Below are 19,226 nucleotides of genomic sequence, written 5' to 3' on the forward strand. Positions count from 1 at the left end.
TGTGCGTGCGCGTGTGGCCGGCTCACTTGGTGCGCTGCGCGGTGCTGAGGTGCAGGTAGCGCGGCGGCCGCGCGGCGCCGCCGTAGCAGCGGTAGCCGGGCGCCGGGTGGTACTCCGAGCCGTCCACCGTCACTATCTTGGCGCAGTGCTCCGGCACGTTCTCCACCGTGTCCGACAGCCGGACCGCGTCATCTGATATACGCAAAATATTATTATAGCTGCACAAATTAAACACGTACCTTCCGATTTAATGATATACAGATAGCATTTCCAAAACGCCAAGACAAGTGGATACAATTGTTATGAAATTTTATCAAATCTAAAAATTTTAACCACGATAAAATTATCAGAACTAGACCAAATTTGAATGGGCCCACACCGAGGGCAACAACTTTAAAATTAAAAAGAATCACCCAAATCAGTATGCCCCGTTGACAGCTCCAACGTGAGAAAACCAAAAAATATATGTATATAAACTCGAATTGAAAAGCTCCGCCTATTTTTTGAGATCATTCCAAAATTACCATGCTCCGGCACGAGCAGGATCTTTTCCAGGCCTATATTGTCTATGAGGTAGTTGGCCACAACCGCGTCGGCGACGTCCAGCGCTTCCAGAGCGGAGCAGTAGCCGGCCGCGCGGACCGTGTTGCGGCGCACGTCGTGCACCTTCGGTAGGAACTTGCTGCATGTTACCGCTGGTTTTGGGTTTTTGCCATATACCTAAAAAAAATGTTTATTAGCTAGCGACAGAACAATAAATGACGGATAGAGACTTTATATTACTATGTTTTGTTTTTATTATATAGTTTAAATAGAAAAAATATTTTTTTTAATTTCTTCTAGTTTTATCTTGGAGAATATAATTGAAATCTTATTGCATGCGACTAAAGTTATGAAAAGGAAATACTAGTAAAGTAAATACTTTTTACCTTGCCCATCAAGGTGAACAATTTTCTGGAATCTTCAGGCGAATTGACGCAAAAAGTTTGAAGTGATCCGCCAATGATGTGCTCCAAAGCCCCACCCCATTTCTTATCCTTAACTTTTAAGTAGTGACCTAAAATAGGAAGATATATTATAGTTCTAGACTCTCTAGAATATTCGATTTCTAATTCAAATATATTTTAACACTATCCATATGTGTACACATATATAAGATCAATAGACTATTTTGAAACTTTTTCTAACTAACTGAACGACTGCACTTATTTAAAATAAACACCTTCCGGTAAGAATTAAATACATAATAACAACTTTTCTCCACTTTCCAGTGTATATCCACACCTTCGGGACCATGAGGCTATTAAAAACTCTAAATTGCGTACAAGCTTGTCTTTAATCCCCCATATATACATATACGCACCGACGGGTCCGCGTGGGGGGGCAGAGAAGTCCCTGCAGGTCCGGAGCCGCTGGCACAGCTCCACCATGTCGCTGCCGTACACCGCCAACGAGTCGCCGCCGCGCGACTGCAGCTCGCGCAGCTGCTGCTTCAGTTGCTCTGTATACGTGAACACTCGGTCAGGCTCGAAGGACCCGTATGTTACGGTTAACTTTTTTATTTATTTATCATATTTTTTTTATAATTTTGTAATGCCTTTTTAAGGGAAAGTAGTCTTAACACTACTGTATATAGAAAATGATAGTGAAAGAAAATGTTCCATTATTTTGAGATGACAAAAGGCTCAAATTTGTTTATGTACGCCATGGGTTAAATGATCTTTAAGGAAGATTGTTTCAGTTTAAAAATATATATGCATTCATAGAAAATTTTATAACATTCAGTCTTAATCTTATTTACATCCACATTTTTTATTAACCTTGTAATCAAAACATATTTTTACCGAATTGCACGCGCGTAATTTCCCATCAACCGCACCAAATTGGACAGTTGTTTTTTGTGTTTGTCATTTCGGAACAAAATTTGTGTAAAAAGAATTTAAACATAAAAGAGTGATTTTGAGCTTTTAAGAGTGATTTAGAGCATTCTCAGTCTTAAAGTGTCATTACATGAAAAGCGAGCAAGACAATGTGGCCGAATTACAATCAGCTGTGTAGCTGTGTAGCAGAATATTCCGAAAAACAATTTACGGCATGAAGTCAGTCATGAAGTCCGCCTGGTCAGTTAGCCAATTTTATCTTAATACATAAGCCGAAGTATACTATCATTAAACTTATAGTGGTACCAAAAACCCAACACGTCCCCACTCCACCCCCCACTCACTCAGCTTGTCGCGCTGCAGCTGCGCCCGGGCCACGGCGCGGTCGGCGAGCGGCTGCGCGTGCGCCGCGTGCGCGCGCGCCTGCGCCGTGTCGTTCTGCTGCGTCTCGTAGCGCGCTCGCGCCGCCTTCGCCGCTTCGTCCGCCGCTTGCGCGTGCGCCTCCAGCTCCGCGCGTTGGGACGCTGCACTCCCCGATCTTAATAATCGTATGTGCATTGGAATTATAAAGTGATTATAAGAGACAATATATAATTGTTAGATAATTTTATATTGTTTAAGGACGTAATAATAAGAACACAATTGGGAGAAGCCTCTGGCTTCTGAGACACAGTGTTAAACTAGTTCAGGAACCTAACCTAATTCATACTACTACACCTGTAACGTTTTTATGTAAATAAAGATTTTATTTTATTTTAATAGAACATAATTTTTATAACACCTATCAGAATTATTTAACCTAAAAAAATTATTAAACCTGGTCACTAGGGAATGATCGCTTTTTGTTTTTTTTTTTTCCAAAAACATTACCAAGAAAAATGATCATAATACAAAGTAAAAACTAACTGTATATTCTGAATCTCCCTCTCCAGATCCGTGACCTTCCTATTCTCGCGAGCTAGCAACTCGCTAAGCTTGTTACTGGCCCGCTGTGTGTTACGATGGGCGCTTTGCACCTCTCGCAATGACTCCTCGAGCCCTCGGAGTTCTGTTTCCAGCGCACACTTTTCCGTATTCTTTTCTTTTAGGCTTTTCTTTAAAGAACTAAAAATTATAATAAAATATATATTGTACAATAAATAAAATAAGACAATTATTTGGCATTAGAGAAATCTCAAGAAATCTAAATATAAATAACATTTACATTTAATCATTACTTAAAAACTGTCCTCAAATGCATTTGTCAAATTCTAAAATATTGAAGTAATGTAAAGATGTTTAAAGTGAAATCAAGCATATTAGCATTACTATAAATGTATTCACAAAATGTACCAAAAGCAAAAAATTACATTTCAAATAATGTTAAATATAAATCTATCTACACTGATAAGACATAATAATGTCATTTAAATAAACTTGATTAACTTTAATAATAACCAACTGATAATTAGGGAGGAAGTGACCTTTACAATTATTGTATTATGTATAAATAAAAATAATATTATGGAAATTGCCTATCACTTACATACATTTAACAAAATAAGCTTTAATATGTTACTACTTACTCAATAGCAGATGTATTACTTCCATAATTCTCCTCCATATTCCTTAATTTTTCTACGAGTTTCTCACATTTAATTCTTTGTTTTTCACATTGATTTTGTATGGTTGCCGTTTCTTGTTCAAATTCGGCTATTTCACTCCAATAATATTCATTCTGTAGAGCCTGCTTCTGGACTTCAATTTCATCTCTGGACTGCATTTGATCATGTATACCCTTCCATTTTTTGTACTCTTTTTCAAGATCTTGACAAGCCTAAAATATTAATATAAAGACATCATTATCATCATCTTGTGTAGTATTTCACTTACAGGGACAATTAATTAAAACTAGAAAACATTAAACATTCAGAAAATGTCTTTGAAAATACTATGATATCTCTACTGAGATTGATTTTATTTCCATATATTTCCATCTTAGACCACATCTCAGCTTACCATGATGGTAAGCTGAGATGTGGTCTAAGCTGAGAAGTGGTCTTTCATGAATAAAAAAATATATATATTTGCTTTCACTGTTTGCAATTGCTTTGTTGTGGTTAGTATGTTAAGTAGTATGTGTTACAAGAAATTATAATAGTTAATATAAACATCTGAAACACTGTCTAGCTATATAATTTTAACTAAATCAATGTGATTTCTTACCTCATTCTTTCTGTTCCAAATAGCAACAGCCTTCTTACAGTTTTCCAATGCTTTGACATAATTAGTTTCTGTTTGATCAAAATTTGTTGCTTTCCTAAACAGCATATACTTTTTCTTAGCATCAGAGGCATGAAAACTTCTTGCATCATCTTGGTTCAAAACCGAGATTGGATTATTCACTTGAATATCATGTGTTAAAATTATTGCATTCACTTCTTCAAATTTTGTTGAAATAATCTCACCTAAAATATTTAATTTGATAATGTGATTAAACAAAAATGTTCAATTTCACATAAGAAATTTTGCATTGAAAATTCTTCTAAATATGTATTAAAATTTTTATTTTATTATGTACAGAAATGGTAATGATAAAAGATTTGTTAATATCCAAGTACAACATTCAGTATTACACTAAACTATGCAAAATTTTGCTAAACCATGGACTGAATACTTTGAAATATATATGTATTATGTTGCATGTTGTGTGTTCATATTGTCATTTTTTTATGTTTTTTTCCTGTTTCAATAGCAATTCAATTATTATTATGTTTATTTTTATTACACCTCTTGTCTGTTTTTATTTAATATACACTATATCCCCTTGTCCACATGTCTGTGTCTGGAAGAGATTGTTGCTTTAGCAATGAGACTGCCTATTGTGCTCTTCTGATGTCAGAATGTCTTATTTTTATTTGTAGTACTTATTTCAGTATGGTTTGGTAATAATAAAGAATGTGAACATTTTAAACAATAATAGAAAAAGCGTCATACCTGTTGCTGATTTAACTTTATAACTGGATCCACCAGAAGAGTTAATAGTTCTTACAATTGTAATATAATCACCATAGACATCATGTTTGTAAGCTCTTGGACTGCTATTTCTGATTTTAATCTCAATTGTTGCTGAATTGGCACCTTTTTTTATAAACGCTGCAAAACATATCAAAATGATGATAGACATTAGTTTATTTATAACAGATTCTGATAAATAGTGTGTCACTTACAATGAAGATTATTTCCTCTATTCGTAGCAGCGGCTCTGCCTCCTAGGCCAACTATAAGAGCTGTTAATATAGCACTTTTCCCGCTACCGTTCCTTCCAACTATAAAGTTTACGTTTCTGTTAAAACTTATTTCTAAATTATCATGACAAAAAAAGTTTCGCACATGTATGCTATGGATTGAACCATCGATCTCTTCATATGCACCGTCAACCTCCATGATTAATAAATAAAACTGATATACATATTATATATTACGACTTATTTTCCGCGTATTTTGGTATTCCTAAATCGCCGAAGGCCGAATAAATTGTTGTTTCAAATCTAGCTGACATTTGACACATTATCAGATTTTTTTATCCTCTTTTATGGCAATAAGAATAAACTATTTGACAGTCTTTTCAGTTCATATTTTTTTAGTCGATGTACCTACCTTCAAAGGCATTATTTATCATTACATCACATTATGCATTATATCTCTTGCCATTCATTCACATTTACACGAATATTTACGAAACCTTACAAATATAATTAATAAGCAACAGTTTATCGTACAATATTATAATTTATGTAAATTTATGAACGCAAGTGTGATTCGGGTAAATTATTTATTTAAGGGATTTTAAGTTATGTAGGTAGGTAATCTTTTAGCTAGGTACCTATTTTTTTTTAACAGTTTTAAAGCAGTTTATAGCTTATCTGTAACAGAAAAATGTCAACGTCATATTTTTGGCATTTTCGCTACATTGAACAATTGTCGCGTTTTCGAAATGAAGACAATGCAATAGCAATAAAAACAATTTTATACCTGCGAACGTTTAATTAGAGCAAGCTTAATAAATTTCATTTTAAAAGTACTTTCCAACCAGTTTAACGATATAATGTCTGATAACGATGATGATTATATGTGCGAAGAAGAAGAAGATTATGGCCTGGTAAGATTAAAATCATAATTTATCAATGTTACTGAGTTCAGTTATGTTGAATATAATATAATTGGTGTAAATTTATTCTTTATACAAGAACATGCAATAAAATTTATATTTCTCATACATACACTTCATATAACACCATAATGTGTATCTGTCCATCTGTATCCATAAGAAGTCAGATATACGTGCCGGTTGCTGGTTGATTCCCTAAACAAAAATTAATATTTCTGATAGATAATTCCCATCCCATATATTGCCTTACCTTACATACTGTATGATCAAAGTATTTGTTTCTTATTAAAAAACATTTATTATTCGTGGTACTTATGATACATATATTAAATTTTAGGAGTATTCCGAAGACAGTAATTCAGAACCAGATGTGGACCTTGAAAACCAGTACTATAACAGTAAAGCATTAAAGGAAGATGAGCCAGCTGCTGCTCTGCTCAGTTTTCAAAAAGTTCTCGAGCTTGAAGGTGGTGATAAGGGAGAATGGGGATTTAAAGCTCTCAAACAAATGATAAAGATCAACTTTAAACTGGTACTCCTTCTATCTTTTTACTAATTGTATAATAAGACTAGAATACTTAATTCAAAATGTTTGCATGAATGTAACTTACCATTCACTATTTATTCTCTACAAATGTTCAATATTAGCCTCAAAAAGCAACAATTGTTCCAGTAAAATATTATTTTCATCAGTGCTTTATTAGAAACAATATATTAGTGAGAAACAAACTTCGACTTTATTTTAGGGCAACTTCACAGAAATGATGACGAGGTACAAACAACTGTTAACATACATAAAGAGTGCGGTCACAAGGAACCACTCTGAGAAGTCCATTAACTCTATTCTGGATTACATATCAACATCTAGAAACGTAAGTTAGCAAAGTATGAAAAGGAATCTGCCTTTTTATAAGTACTTTTAATTATTTAAATTCCACAATCAGTCTAAAAGCCTATAATCTCATATTAAACATGTTATCATCTATGGGGGCGTCCATAAATTACGTGTCACATTTTTCAGGATTTTTTGAGAGAGATTTGTGAGATTTGGAAAGATTTTACTTGACCCCCTCCCCCCCTTAAACACCTCATGTAATTTATGGATGCCCCCTATCTATCACCATCTATAATGTTACTTTGTACATCTCCATAATATATTGAAAACAGATATATTCTTATCTAAAAGGCTAGTAACACATTTGCAGTGCGCCAAACATCCCAAATGCTAATGGGCAGAGGCAGTTACTTTTCATGGGCATGACCCACCTGCTTGTTTGTCTGATGCACAATAAAAAATAAAAACATATATATAATTTACAGATGGAACTCCTTCAAGACTTCTATGAAACTACTTTAGAAGCTCTGAAAGATGCAAAGAATGATAGACTGTGGTTCAAAACCAACACTAAACTAGGGAAGCTCTACTATGACAGAGGAGATTTTAATAAATTAGCAAAGATATTGAAGCAGTTACATCAGAGCTGTCAGGTACATTACCAAATATCCAAGTATTTTAGATACCCATGTAAAGATTTATCATACTAGACAGTAATTAGTCAAAAATATAAAATTTTCACAAGTTATCCAAGTTAACCTGGTATTTAAACAGAATAAAATGTAGCCTATAGCACTGATAGATAATTAAGCTATAAAAAAAAGGGTTTAGCATATTCTGAGATTACACCCTTCAATGTCACAAACCTTAATTCTTTATGATATTACTAGGTGACCCGGCAAACGCTGTTCTGCTTAATTCGTTTTATTTTAAAAAATAGATGTTGGCTTATTCTCAGACCTACCCCATACGAAATTTTATATATAAGATAATAGATAAAAATAGAGCTAAAGTAAACTAAGTAATAATTACTTCCTAAATTTGAAATATTTTGTTGAAATCAACCTAATTATCTAGTTATATGAGCACACCTTGATTCTTGAATTATGAACACACATAGTTAAATGATTTTCTTATTTGTAGACAGATGATGGCGAAGATGACCTTAAGAAAGGCACACAATTGCTAGAAATTTATGCTCTGGAAATTCAAATGTACACTGCACAAAAGAATAATAAGAAATTAAAAGCCTTGTATGAACAATCCCTTCATATTAAATCTGCAATACCCCATCCACTTATTATGGGTGTTATTAGAGGTAAGGCTACAATAAGTAATGTTTAGACTTTGAAATTACTATAATGGCCACATATAAGGTTGTGATTATGATAAAAATCCTTGACCATGAGCAGATTTATATATAATTAAAATTTTTATATTATTTGTCTTGCATTGAAAAAAACTTACTGTCGACTCTGTATTTTTGGAATTGAAATGTATGTAGTATATGTACTAAAAAACTATGGCTCTCAAAGTTTCTGGTTACCATTTACACAATAAATTTTCTAAGTCCGTTTACTCTGTTGCATTAACAAAAAGCAGTATGACAATAAATTTTCAAGTTATTTTTGCTTTTACTGTGTATTTTTCTTCAATTATCTTATCTTATAACTTTAAACGAGCAATTCTTGTATATATATATATGTATATATATATATATATATATATATATATAATTGGAATCTCGGAATCGGCTCCAACGATTTTCATGGAATTTAGTATACAGGGGGTTTCGGGGGCGATAAATCGATCTAGCTAGGAATTTTTTTTAGAAAATGTCATATTCGTATTTTATTCGTGTTTTTTTTTTTCCTGACATCTATTGGTGAATAATAATACTATTTTGCTTCGTAGATAGCTGGACAACTGAAATAATGTCATATTCGTGTTTTATTCGTGTTTTTTTTTTCCTGACATCTATTGGTGAATAATAATACTATTTTGCTTCGTAGATAGCTGGACAACTGAAATAACACATAGGCACTTTTTATACCGATATTCCTACGGGATACGGTTACGCAGCACGCTTACGCGGTTTCAACCGCGGGTCACAGCTAGTATTTTTTTATAATGGATTTGTCTACATAAATTATATATGTTTTTGCATATCTACTCCAGAATGCGGTGGCAAAATGCACTTGCGTGAGGGAGAGTTTGAGAAGGCGCACACAGACTTCTTTGAAGCTTTTAAGAATTATGATGAGTCTGGCAGTCCACGCAGAACCACCTGCTTGAAATATCTAGTATTGGCAAATATGTGAGTGATCATTTTACAGTTATTAATCTCAAATAAAAATTTATTGATCAATTCATGTTCTAACTATTTAAAGCTAATGTTAGGCAATATTTTTTTCCCCAAAAATCTATTGGCTAACTTTAGCATGTTAAGACTTAAATCATGGCAAATTAAATAACTTTTTCTCATGCAATCATAAGGCTATATTTGTTCAAATTATAATGAGTTCTGAACACTATACTTTAAATAAAATAGCAATAATTATATTAAATACTGTTTCCTTTATAGGCTAATGAAATCTGGAATAAACCCATTTGACTCCCAAGAAGCGAAGCCATACAAAAACGATCCAGAAATTCTAGCAATGACTAACTTAGTTATGGCATACCAAAATAATGATATTAATGAATTTGAATCAATTCTCAAGCACAATAGGAACAATATTATGGACGACCCATTTATTAGAGAACACATTGAAGATTTGTTAAGAAATATTAGGACGCAAGTTCTCATCAAACTTATTGGTCCTTACACTAGAATCCATATTCCATTCATATCGAAGGAATTGAACATTGATGAGAAGGAAGTGGAGAATCTGCTTGTTACTTGTATACTCGACAAGTAAGTTATTATTTTTTTTTCTTGTAAACTGACTGACGCGATTATAGTTATAATAATAATAATACACATGCAGCTATCACATTTTGGAATACATACACAATTTCATAATTTCTGCTCTTTGGCTCATCTATTCGTCGTAAGAATAAGTGATTTTGTAGGTTTTTTATTTATCTCTAAACATTCAACAGAACATTGTTGAAGTTTAAAAAAAACGTAAATTTAATATGATTTTGCAAGATACAATTACAAGGTATATCTCATTAAAACGTTATAATAAATCGGTCAAGTGCGAGTTGGACTCGCTTGTTCGCGACACTAAATTTCGTGCAAAAACTGGTCCAATTTATAACCGCGCCAAGCTTTACGTAACCTCGATTCTATATTATTTGTTTGCTATAACTGCAAAAGAACCAAATCATTTGAAAATTTCAACAGTTGTTACTATCATGGTTCATACGATACAACTTGCTGACAGACGGGCGAAATGGTAGTAATAGAGCTCCATTTTGCCATTTGTGCACGTTAGATTTTTTAATGTCATCGTCAGCAATGGAGCTGGCGGGTCGCCCGATGGTAAGTAATAGCACCGCCCATGGACTTTTGGAGAGGCGTATAGTCGATTCGGCTCGGTTCCCCCACTCACCGTACGGATCACAGTAGCAACACGCCGGTCTCCTGTGGGGGTGTGGTACTGCCCCGATACGACTCCCACACTGGAAACGGATACGTGACCCTAAACAGAAGGTTCGATTCCAGCACGATATCCGGGCGCATCGACCAAGTGAACGCGGTGCTGGAGCTGGCGGGCGGCGCGCGCGGCGCGGCGCGCTACTCCGCGCTCGACAAGTGGACCGCGCAGCTCGCCGGCCTGCACCTCGCGCTCGCCAACAAGATGGCCTGACCGCATCGCCGCTGACCGCCCGCACCCCCGCCACCCCCTCCACCCCCGCCACCCCCGCCACCCACGTTAGGGGACCGGTGGAAATGACAGCCAGATCCGAGGTCAAATAAATAACATTTTCGTGTCACAATGTCCTTTCCCGTGCCACGTCGAAACGGCTGGACAGATTCTCATAAAATTTTGTGTGTATTTTGGGTAGGTCTGAGAATCGGCCTGTTTTTCAAACCTCTAAATGATAAGTGTAAGGCAGAACAGTTTGCCGGGTCGGCTGGTGTAAGTATAAAAATTATGAACACTTTCATTTTGTCGAAAATGTTAAAATAAATAAAATATGTGTAGTCATTATTAATATAATTTTTATACTTACAAATAAATGTTTTAACTTCTGATCTGACTTTGTTATATCTTTCCTATAATTGTCTATGTGTATAGTTGGGGAGAGGGGGGAGGGCGTAGGTGCTAGGGCATGTGAGTTGTGGTTTTGGTGGGAATGATTGAAAATTAAACCCGGGAGATGAAGTGAATCAGTAATATATAAAATGATGTCATTAATTTCACATCACTATTCCATAATTTATTTAAAGCCAAATTACTTTACAAGTATTCACCATTGGTATCTTATATTTCGTATCGTTAAATGATTTTCTCGCTCCCACCCCCACGAATGTCGAATGAATTACAAATGAATATATTGACTCAATGAAGTAATGAAAATGTCTCCAGCTTCCTTGCTTCCATAAAATCAATAATTGTACAGCTCAATGTAAAAATCGGTTAATACTAAATTGTTATTGTTCAGTTCTTAATGATATGAAAAACAATTTCATACGCGTGTTTAACGTACATCGGTCATTAAGGATACTGTTCTTTAATAAAGTCTTTCGAGATTATAAACGTTTTTTTCTTATTCAATTACCGTATGAATGATTGAATATAATAAATCATGCTTCAGACTTGTTGAATCGTATTACAGGAACTTTATTTCATCTATTCTATACTAATAATAATAGCTGAAGAGTTGTTTTGAATGTGATAATTCAGGAACTACTGGTCCAATATTTTCTAAGTTTACATAGTTGATTATGTAACATCGTGTACAACGCGGATGAAATGGCGGGGCACGGCTTGTTATGTTATAAAGATATAAATAAAAACAACATTACATTTCTAGTTTTATAATTGTATACATTTCTTAAAAGTATGAAAAAGTTAAGTAACAATAATATAAAAATTCATTTCAATAAAGAATGGAATGCAAAAGCAACCCAGATATCAAGTATCCAATTAGAATAATGCTACTTGCTATTAGCACCTATACAGTAAATATAAGCCAAGTATCAAATGCCTACATCTATTGAAACATTAAAAGAACAAAAAGTACTACAATAAAATGGACGGATTGTCATATCACAGGTTAATATAAAAAAATCATTAAAATCCTATTAAATTCTATAATATACGCAATCGATACAAAAGTACTTACATCTAAAAATATATCTAAATTCTCATTTAATGTAAATTTTTAATGGCACAAGTTATTAGATTAGTCTGGATGTAAGGAGTTAGTCAGTTATAATTGATATGTAAAGACTGAACACAACAATTTTATAAAAACATATATATAGCAGCATTTACATTTAAATTTCAAATTTATATAAAACAATTATCACATATTTTCGATATCAAAACATTTTGAGATTGAAAAATGCGCATTTGACCGATAATTGAAATTTAATTAGTAACAAGAATTCTATGTAGGCTTTTAGAATAGAAACTTCACCTTTTTAAAGTAGGTACCATTCAATTCGAAAAATATGTTTTTCTCCATTCAAACGACCGGTTTAATGTAAATTTCCAATCAGTATTATAACAATAATTTTATAACATCTTTTCGTTCCTAGCATTTATATCAATCTATTTTTTTTTTCAAGAGAATGATTACAAACAACGGTCAACGTCCCTATGGTCATGTATAATGTGTAAAATATTCGAAATTCAAATAGTGTTCTATTTTTTTTTTTTTAAATTTCCTTCTGCTGAAAACTGTTATTCGGCCTCCTTGATTATCCATATCGATATCTAATGAGTTTGTTTCTCATGTAGCCACGGTCTAAATATCGGTAGTGTGCTCGGGTAGTGCGTGGGCGGGTGCGTCTCGTCGTCGTCGTCGCGGAACGGATACGTGCCCAGTAGTATTGGCAGTTGGAGTTTCACTTCTTTTTCCAGACTCTTCGGTTCGATTACGAACTGTGTGCATAGTTTGAAATATATTAAACAAGTTGTCATATAGAATGTGAGAATAAAAAAATGATTTTAGAATAATAATTTTACTTTAGGGGGGTTGATACATAAGATAATATTAATGAGGCCTAGTGCCTAAAATATTATTTTTGAACAAAAGGAGAGAACATTGCTTTAGGGCGTGCTAAATTCGGAGAAGTTTAATGAATTTTCGAAGCGCATATGGTGTGTAGGCGAAGTGGCGAAGTGCGAACTCACAAAGACGTCGTACTGCACGGATATGAGGTGGCAGCCGCGCAGGTTGGTGGGCGGCAGCGGCGGCACGTAGAGCAGCTCGCGCCAGCGGTCGGCGCCGCCCGCGCGACACTTGCCGTGCGCCAGGCGCGCCAGCTCGCGCACCTCGCGCGCCGCCACCCGCCCGTGCGCCGTGTACTGGATCGTCTGCGCACACGCACACGCACTGTAATGCTGCTGCTTTCGCAACCATATACACGACGCTCTTTAACGTCGTTACTATCGCGTTAGCGAGATTAAAAATTTACATGATTTGACAGGAGACTGTCAATTTTGTTTTGGTTTTATAGCATTCAAATGCTTTGTAAACGAAAAAATTTTTGAAAAATCGTTGAGTTGAGAGGCTAGGCGTAGCTACGGTTCGGCAAAATACCCTGGTTGGAATCATGCCTCGTGGTAATTTTTTTTTCTATTCTTGAGAATATTGTCAATTGAAACTGTATCCTGACCGGTGATAAATATTGTAATAAATACTGGACAATTGAGATAACAGTTTTGTTTCCAACAACCAACAATCTACTTGACATTTGATATAACAGTTTTGTTCCCAACAACGAAAGTGCTCAACTTTTCGGATATTTACAAAAAGTTTACAGTATTAAAAATATGAAGCGGAGCACCAATGAAGAATGTTTCCAAATCGGGGAATGTTCCAATTGAGAACTTCCGTTGCGTGTGCTAGCGTTAGCCCAAAGTAACCGTTCCACACGGACAAAGTCGCGGGTGAAAGCTAGTCAGTACATAATTAGGCATCTAGGTATCCAGGTTACCTCCGTGAGCGCCGCCCTGGTGCACTTGAGGGCGGTGCGCGAGTTGTTGGCGACGTGCGCGGAGAGCGCGATGCTCTGCCCGGGCACGTACGCGCCGCGGTCGAGCGACACGCGGCAGCTCACCGAGCCGCCGCCCACGCACCCCACGCCCAGCTTGTGCTCCACGTTTAGCTCGAACTCTTGCTGCAATTTCAGCGATTTTAGCTGCTTGGGGGCATTCATATACTAGCTGCGCCCCGCGGTTTCACCCGCGTAAGTCCGTATCCCGTAGGAATATCGGAATAAAAAGTTGCCTATATGTTATTCCAGTTATCCAGCTGTCTACGTACCAAATTTCATGGCAATTGGTTCAGTAGTTTTTACGTGAAAGAGTAACAAACATCCATACATCCATACAAGCTTTCGCATTTTTCCCACATGATGTGACGTCACAGACTGTAAATTTTATGCATGTATTTCTCAAATTAAAAGAAATGGAAAGTAATAAATTTAGATCGCCTTCGTAAAAAAATATTCGCATCTTAGTAAATATTTAAAGAAAACCCTAACATGTGACGTCACATAGCTTTCGCGCCCTCTAATGTGTACTCAATGTTATTTAATATGAATATTATTGTAAAATGAAAATTAAATTTAAATTAGAAGAAGAGCTCCTAAAAAGGGTTTCGTCCTATTTGATGATATATTAATGTGTAGATAATATAAAGCTTGATGTTCTGTATTCTAAATTTTTCTGTCTTTTAATATGATATATATTTAAACGCGGTGTTCCTCTATGCACACTCAATATTCTTTAAAAAAACAGTAACAAATATTCTAAAACTAAATTAAAAACCGTCCATCAACCTCAATCATGTCTACACGCTATTAACAACAATAGAATGGTGACTAAGATTGCACCAATGTAATGCAATAACGACTGAATATATTAAACACTAACGACATGCAATACAAAGTCAAATGACTTTCACTGTTTCCTCGAGCAGGTGTGCATTATGATTATATAATCAGCATGCTATCAGCATGAATACTTTTCCTGAAACACTGAAAATAGTAAAAAGTTTGCAAAATATATTTTGGAGACTGGGCAACTAACACTCACAACACTTTATATAGGTACATAATATTCTTACGTGAATATGTACTAAGTTTTTCGAGTGTGAGGAAACATTTGTTTTTATTTGTAACTACGAGAAGACACATGAGAACTATTGGAACGGCTTCAATCGAAGAGAAAGAAAAAGTGATGAATATGATGCACTTATTAATAATACTTTATTAAAATATAGCATACTAGCTGTTCATCCCGGCTTCGCCCGTGGTACATGTCAATCAGTGAAGTTGCAGCTTTCTAATTATGAAAGAATTTTTGAAATCGGTCCTGTAGTTTTTGTGTGAAAACGTTACAAACATACAAAAATACAAAAGATTCCACTTTATAATTTTAGTGTGAGTACTCACTGAAAGCACAGGCGGCTCCAAATTTAGATCAATGGGGTTCATAACAATGAACACTTGTTGGTTCTTGTGGGTCAAGCCATTGGGCTCCCGCAGCGCTGCCTTACAGTAGTACTGAACCCAGCCGTGAGTCCCGAGAAATGTGGACGGTAGGCCCATCGGTAGGCCCAGTTTGAATGGGAAACTGTGGATGCCTGGCGACAACACTGATGCGCTATGACCTATTAGAACAAAGTTGTAATAAGTAAGTTTTAATGTTGAAAATCTATATGGTTGAGAATACTCTGATCTAAGAATACATCGTAAACTATTTTTCATACCCCTTTGTGATAAGACAGGCCTCACAGATCTAACAATGTTTTCCAGGTCTGATGTTGTATAGTGATATTTTTATTGGTTTTTTTTTTTTTTTTATGGCAGAGCAAGCAAAGGTGGGCCACCTGATGTTAAGTGGTCACCACCGCCCATAAACACTTGCAACACTAGAGTTACAAGTGCTTTGCCGGCCTTTCAGGGACATATACGCTCTTTTCTTGAAGGCCCCAATGTCGTAATTGTTCGGGAACACCGTAGCTGGTAAATCGTTCCAAAGCTTCACCGTACGCGGAAAGAAGTTGCGGGTGAAGCGTACGGTGGTGGACCGCCAACCATCCAATGGCTATCAAAAAAATGGCTAGCTAAAATACAATAATAGAGTTCACTTGCATCTCCTTAATGGTATATCTATTGTGGCTATACTGTGTTTCGAGTGTTTGAGGTCAATACCTCAGTACATAATTTGAAGAATCAATATTGTTTAAATTGATTGAACAATTAATCAGTTCCAGCATTATCATATTGATGAGACGAACAGAAAATGTTTCATACTTCGCGAAACCATTACAAAATAACGTGTTTGTAGTTAGGAATTAAACACACGAAAAAAATTACGTGTTTGTATAATAGAGTAAAAGCATTGTATACAAGTGTTATATATTATAAATTACTTAATAAAATTACTCAATCTAAGAATGTAAAACCACTGAGTTTAACTTATTATGTACAGTAATACTATGGTATTTAAAATGACTAAGAAAATATGAATTATGTTTGAAAATTTTCAGTTCTCAGGAAAATACGACTAATTAAAATTTATGTGGTAATTGTTCTCACATAATGAGAATTTCAAAATAAAATTCATAACATTAACAACTAGGGATCAAAAGTAATTAAATTATATATATGCACACCTACCCGTTTATGTTTAGTATTATTGACTTATTAACTTTTTTATTAAAATATAAATATGTACTGCCATTTTTTAAATAAATGCAAATAACATGTGTATATTGAAATAGGTTACTAAAAATAAAAATATTTTGAAAAACTATACAATGGGATATTATTTTAATTATCAACTGTTACTACTTGGGAAATGGACAATACTAAAACATAGAATGTCACGAAAAATAACATCAAATGAATTTAATTCTTCAAACACCTGAACCCAAAAATTATTAAAGAGTCTAATGAACTATATTCCATTCAACAATGAATAAAATATAAAGATATATTATTTGTAATGATTTAGGTTATGTTAGGACATAAAAACGCATGCGCCGATCGAGCGAAGCGACCATCCCGCGACAGCTAACGACACATGACAAAATCGAATTTTATACATTTTACTTAACTATTGCAAGTCTTTTTAAAATGATAATTTGTAATTATTTTTTGTACGACACAAAGAACACACCTGTACATTCTTAGAACTGCCTTGAATGAGATTTCATATCAACTGCAATTTGCTAACCCATAACAGCCTAATTAGTTATGTTACTCCTCAATATTTATTCAATGATCCATTTTCCTATTTTAATGACTAATTTTTAAAGGCCCAACTTGTTAATAAGCTTCTTAGAAATTTAAGCTGCTTAGAATTTTAAGTCAATATTTTTTATATAAACATATGCATCAACAATTCAATAATAAAGGATAAATATTTAATAAAATAGACAAGTACCAGGCTCTCCCAATAGTCTCATTCTGAAGTCTATGTAGTTCTCCTTATCAAAGAGTCTCTCATGCCTGCCAGAACCAACTCTGACAACACCTTCACCAATAACATGAAAGTGGAGTCCTGGAAGATAAAATATTACAATAATTTTGTGTACTATTTCTTTTTAATGAAGTACTGTACATGTGTGTGTGTGTGTGTGTGTGTTTGTGTGTGTATGCTATTTTAACTAATATTATACAGTAGATATTTCCTATTTTAACTATTATTATAAGTAGACTACTATTGATAATTCAGTTGCAAGTATAGATAAACAGAGGTAAAAAACATAGTTTTATGCTGGATCAACCAGATTTTTAGTTAGGGTGAGCTGCAGAATAATATTAATATAATAATATAATTTCAATATAGAAGTGAGAAAGTATCAGCTACCTATATAATAATTTCTTATAAGAATCTTATTAAAACACTATTAGGTACTTATTTCGACTACTACACACACACAACCACTTGATCCCATAAGTTAATTATAGTTTATGGCCAATCTCTAAACTAGTTAGCCTTCTTCCGCCCACATTACAAGAATTGAAAGAAGTTTAACAGCAGTAAAATAATTATTTTCTATTCCCCATAAGTTTTTATAATGTTAAAAAAATAATGATTTTAACTTTCGTTATTTGGCTGTAGTTACAATGATTATCAATATTATCTTACCCAAAACAGGAGTGTCATCTTGCAATTCCATTAACACCTTTCCTGATAGGAACTGACCAGGAAAATATAGCAAAGAAGTATTATCAAACACAATTAAAAACTTTAACAATTTTCTGGGCATTTTTACGTATACTTAGTTGTAAGGTAACAGAAAATTTTAATATTTTCTTCACTTATTTATTATAATTGTTTCAAAGCATTCCAATGCTATGATTAATATTACTTTAGTAATACACTTTCCTATATTAATAGTTAGGAAATACTTTTTAACGCAGGAGAAACTAAAATTATTATCTCATGCACGTACGATGACATTATTTAAATTAAACATCTCAAGTCCACTTGTAGGTGGGAATTGAGAAACACTGAGTGTATAGTGAAGGCCAACCAATTCTTACGTTAATTACTTAATAAACTATGGTTAAATAAATTATGTAATATTTATAGAAGTTTAACGTAATAATTCCTTTAAAAATCCAATATAAACACTGTACTAAGCTTTTAAAAAAGTTTACAAAACTTTTAATAAACTTTGAACACAGTAGCTCATAAACTTGTTTAATTCGTCACTCGTCAGTGTCACAATGACAATAATGTATGATATAATCCGTAGCAGAGATTCTCTGTCTACGATATAATCACAGGACAGGCAATATATTGACAAATGACAATATTGTATTGAATGGAGGTAGGTAGGTAATTTTTAGCGCTTTGTAGGTACATATTTAAATTATTATTATGATACTACTCTAATATCCTACTTTCAACTAATATTATAAATGCGAAAGTTTGTAATGATGTGTGTGTGTTTGTTGCTCTTTCACGCAAAAACTACTGAACCGATTGCAATGGTACGGAGACAGCTGCACAAGTGGGATAACATAAAGGCAACTTTTTATCCCGATATTCCTACGGAACACGGACTTACGCGGGTGAAACTACTTCATACCACCCTACGATGCTATCTTCTGTTGTGTATTTTCATATAAAAAAAAAATAAAAGTAAAAGTAATAGTTTATTTTTACTTTAACATTTCAGGATTTTATAGGTAAAATGTGCATACTTGTAA

General features: G+C 34.3%; 3 protein-coding genes across 4 annotated transcripts in view; 1 reads left to right on the forward strand and 2 right to left on the reverse strand.

The window, feature by feature from the left end:
- LOC119829451 (structural maintenance of chromosomes protein 6) overlaps positions 1–5,436 on the reverse strand; it is a 12,498-nt gene extending 7,062 nt beyond the window's left edge. For both annotated transcript variants that reach the window (XM_038351954.1, XM_038351953.1), the window contains exons 1-10: positions 5,090–5,436; positions 4,857–5,015; positions 4,086–4,327; positions 3,446–3,696; positions 2,787–2,984; positions 2,225–2,418; positions 1,364–1,501; positions 930–1,057; positions 525–720; positions 27–192 (exon numbers count right to left, since the gene is read on the reverse strand). In XM_038351954.1, the coding sequence (XP_038207882.1) occupies positions 27–192; positions 525–720; positions 930–1,057; positions 1,364–1,501; positions 2,225–2,418; positions 2,787–2,984; positions 3,446–3,696; positions 4,086–4,327; positions 4,857–5,015; positions 5,090–5,306 (1,889 nt within the window). In that variant the 5' untranslated portion in view covers positions 5,307–5,436. The remainder of the gene's footprint in view (positions 1–26; positions 193–524; positions 721–929; positions 1,058–1,363; positions 1,502–2,224; positions 2,419–2,786; positions 2,985–3,445; positions 3,697–4,085; positions 4,328–4,856; positions 5,016–5,089) is intronic.
- Positions 5,437–5,814: 378 nt separating this feature from the next.
- On the forward strand, positions 5,815–11,577 carry LOC119829661 (COP9 signalosome complex subunit 2). Its single transcript, XM_038352278.1, has 8 exons — positions 5,815–6,021; positions 6,368–6,562; positions 6,777–6,902; positions 7,351–7,518; positions 8,009–8,183; positions 9,044–9,182; positions 9,450–9,782; positions 10,539–11,577. The coding sequence occupies exons 1-8, from the start codon at positions 5,968–5,970 to the stop codon at positions 10,681–10,683; spliced, it is 1,335 nt and encodes a 444-aa protein (XP_038208206.1). The 5' UTR covers positions 5,815–5,967; the 3' UTR covers positions 10,684–11,577.
- A 1,130-nt stretch (positions 11,578–12,707) lies between these two features.
- LOC119829652 (arrestin domain-containing protein 4) lies at positions 12,708–18,736 on the reverse strand. The gene is made up of 6 exons (XM_038352268.1): positions 18,157–18,736; positions 17,449–17,565; positions 15,450–15,667; positions 13,989–14,171; positions 13,183–13,365; positions 12,708–12,930 (listed from the first exon to the last, which is right to left on the reverse strand). Exons 1-6 carry the CDS (start codon positions 18,275–18,277, stop codon positions 12,763–12,765), a joined length of 990 nt encoding a protein of 329 aa, XP_038208196.1. The 5' UTR covers positions 18,278–18,736; the 3' UTR covers positions 12,708–12,762.
- Between the last annotated feature and the right edge of the window lie 490 nt (positions 18,737–19,226).

The sequence above is a fragment of the Zerene cesonia genome, chromosome 10 (assembly GCF_012273895.1).
Source record: "Zerene cesonia ecotype Mississippi chromosome 10, Zerene_cesonia_1.1, whole genome shotgun sequence".
Lineage (NCBI taxonomy): Eukaryota > Metazoa > Arthropoda > Insecta > Lepidoptera > Pieridae > Zerene > Zerene cesonia.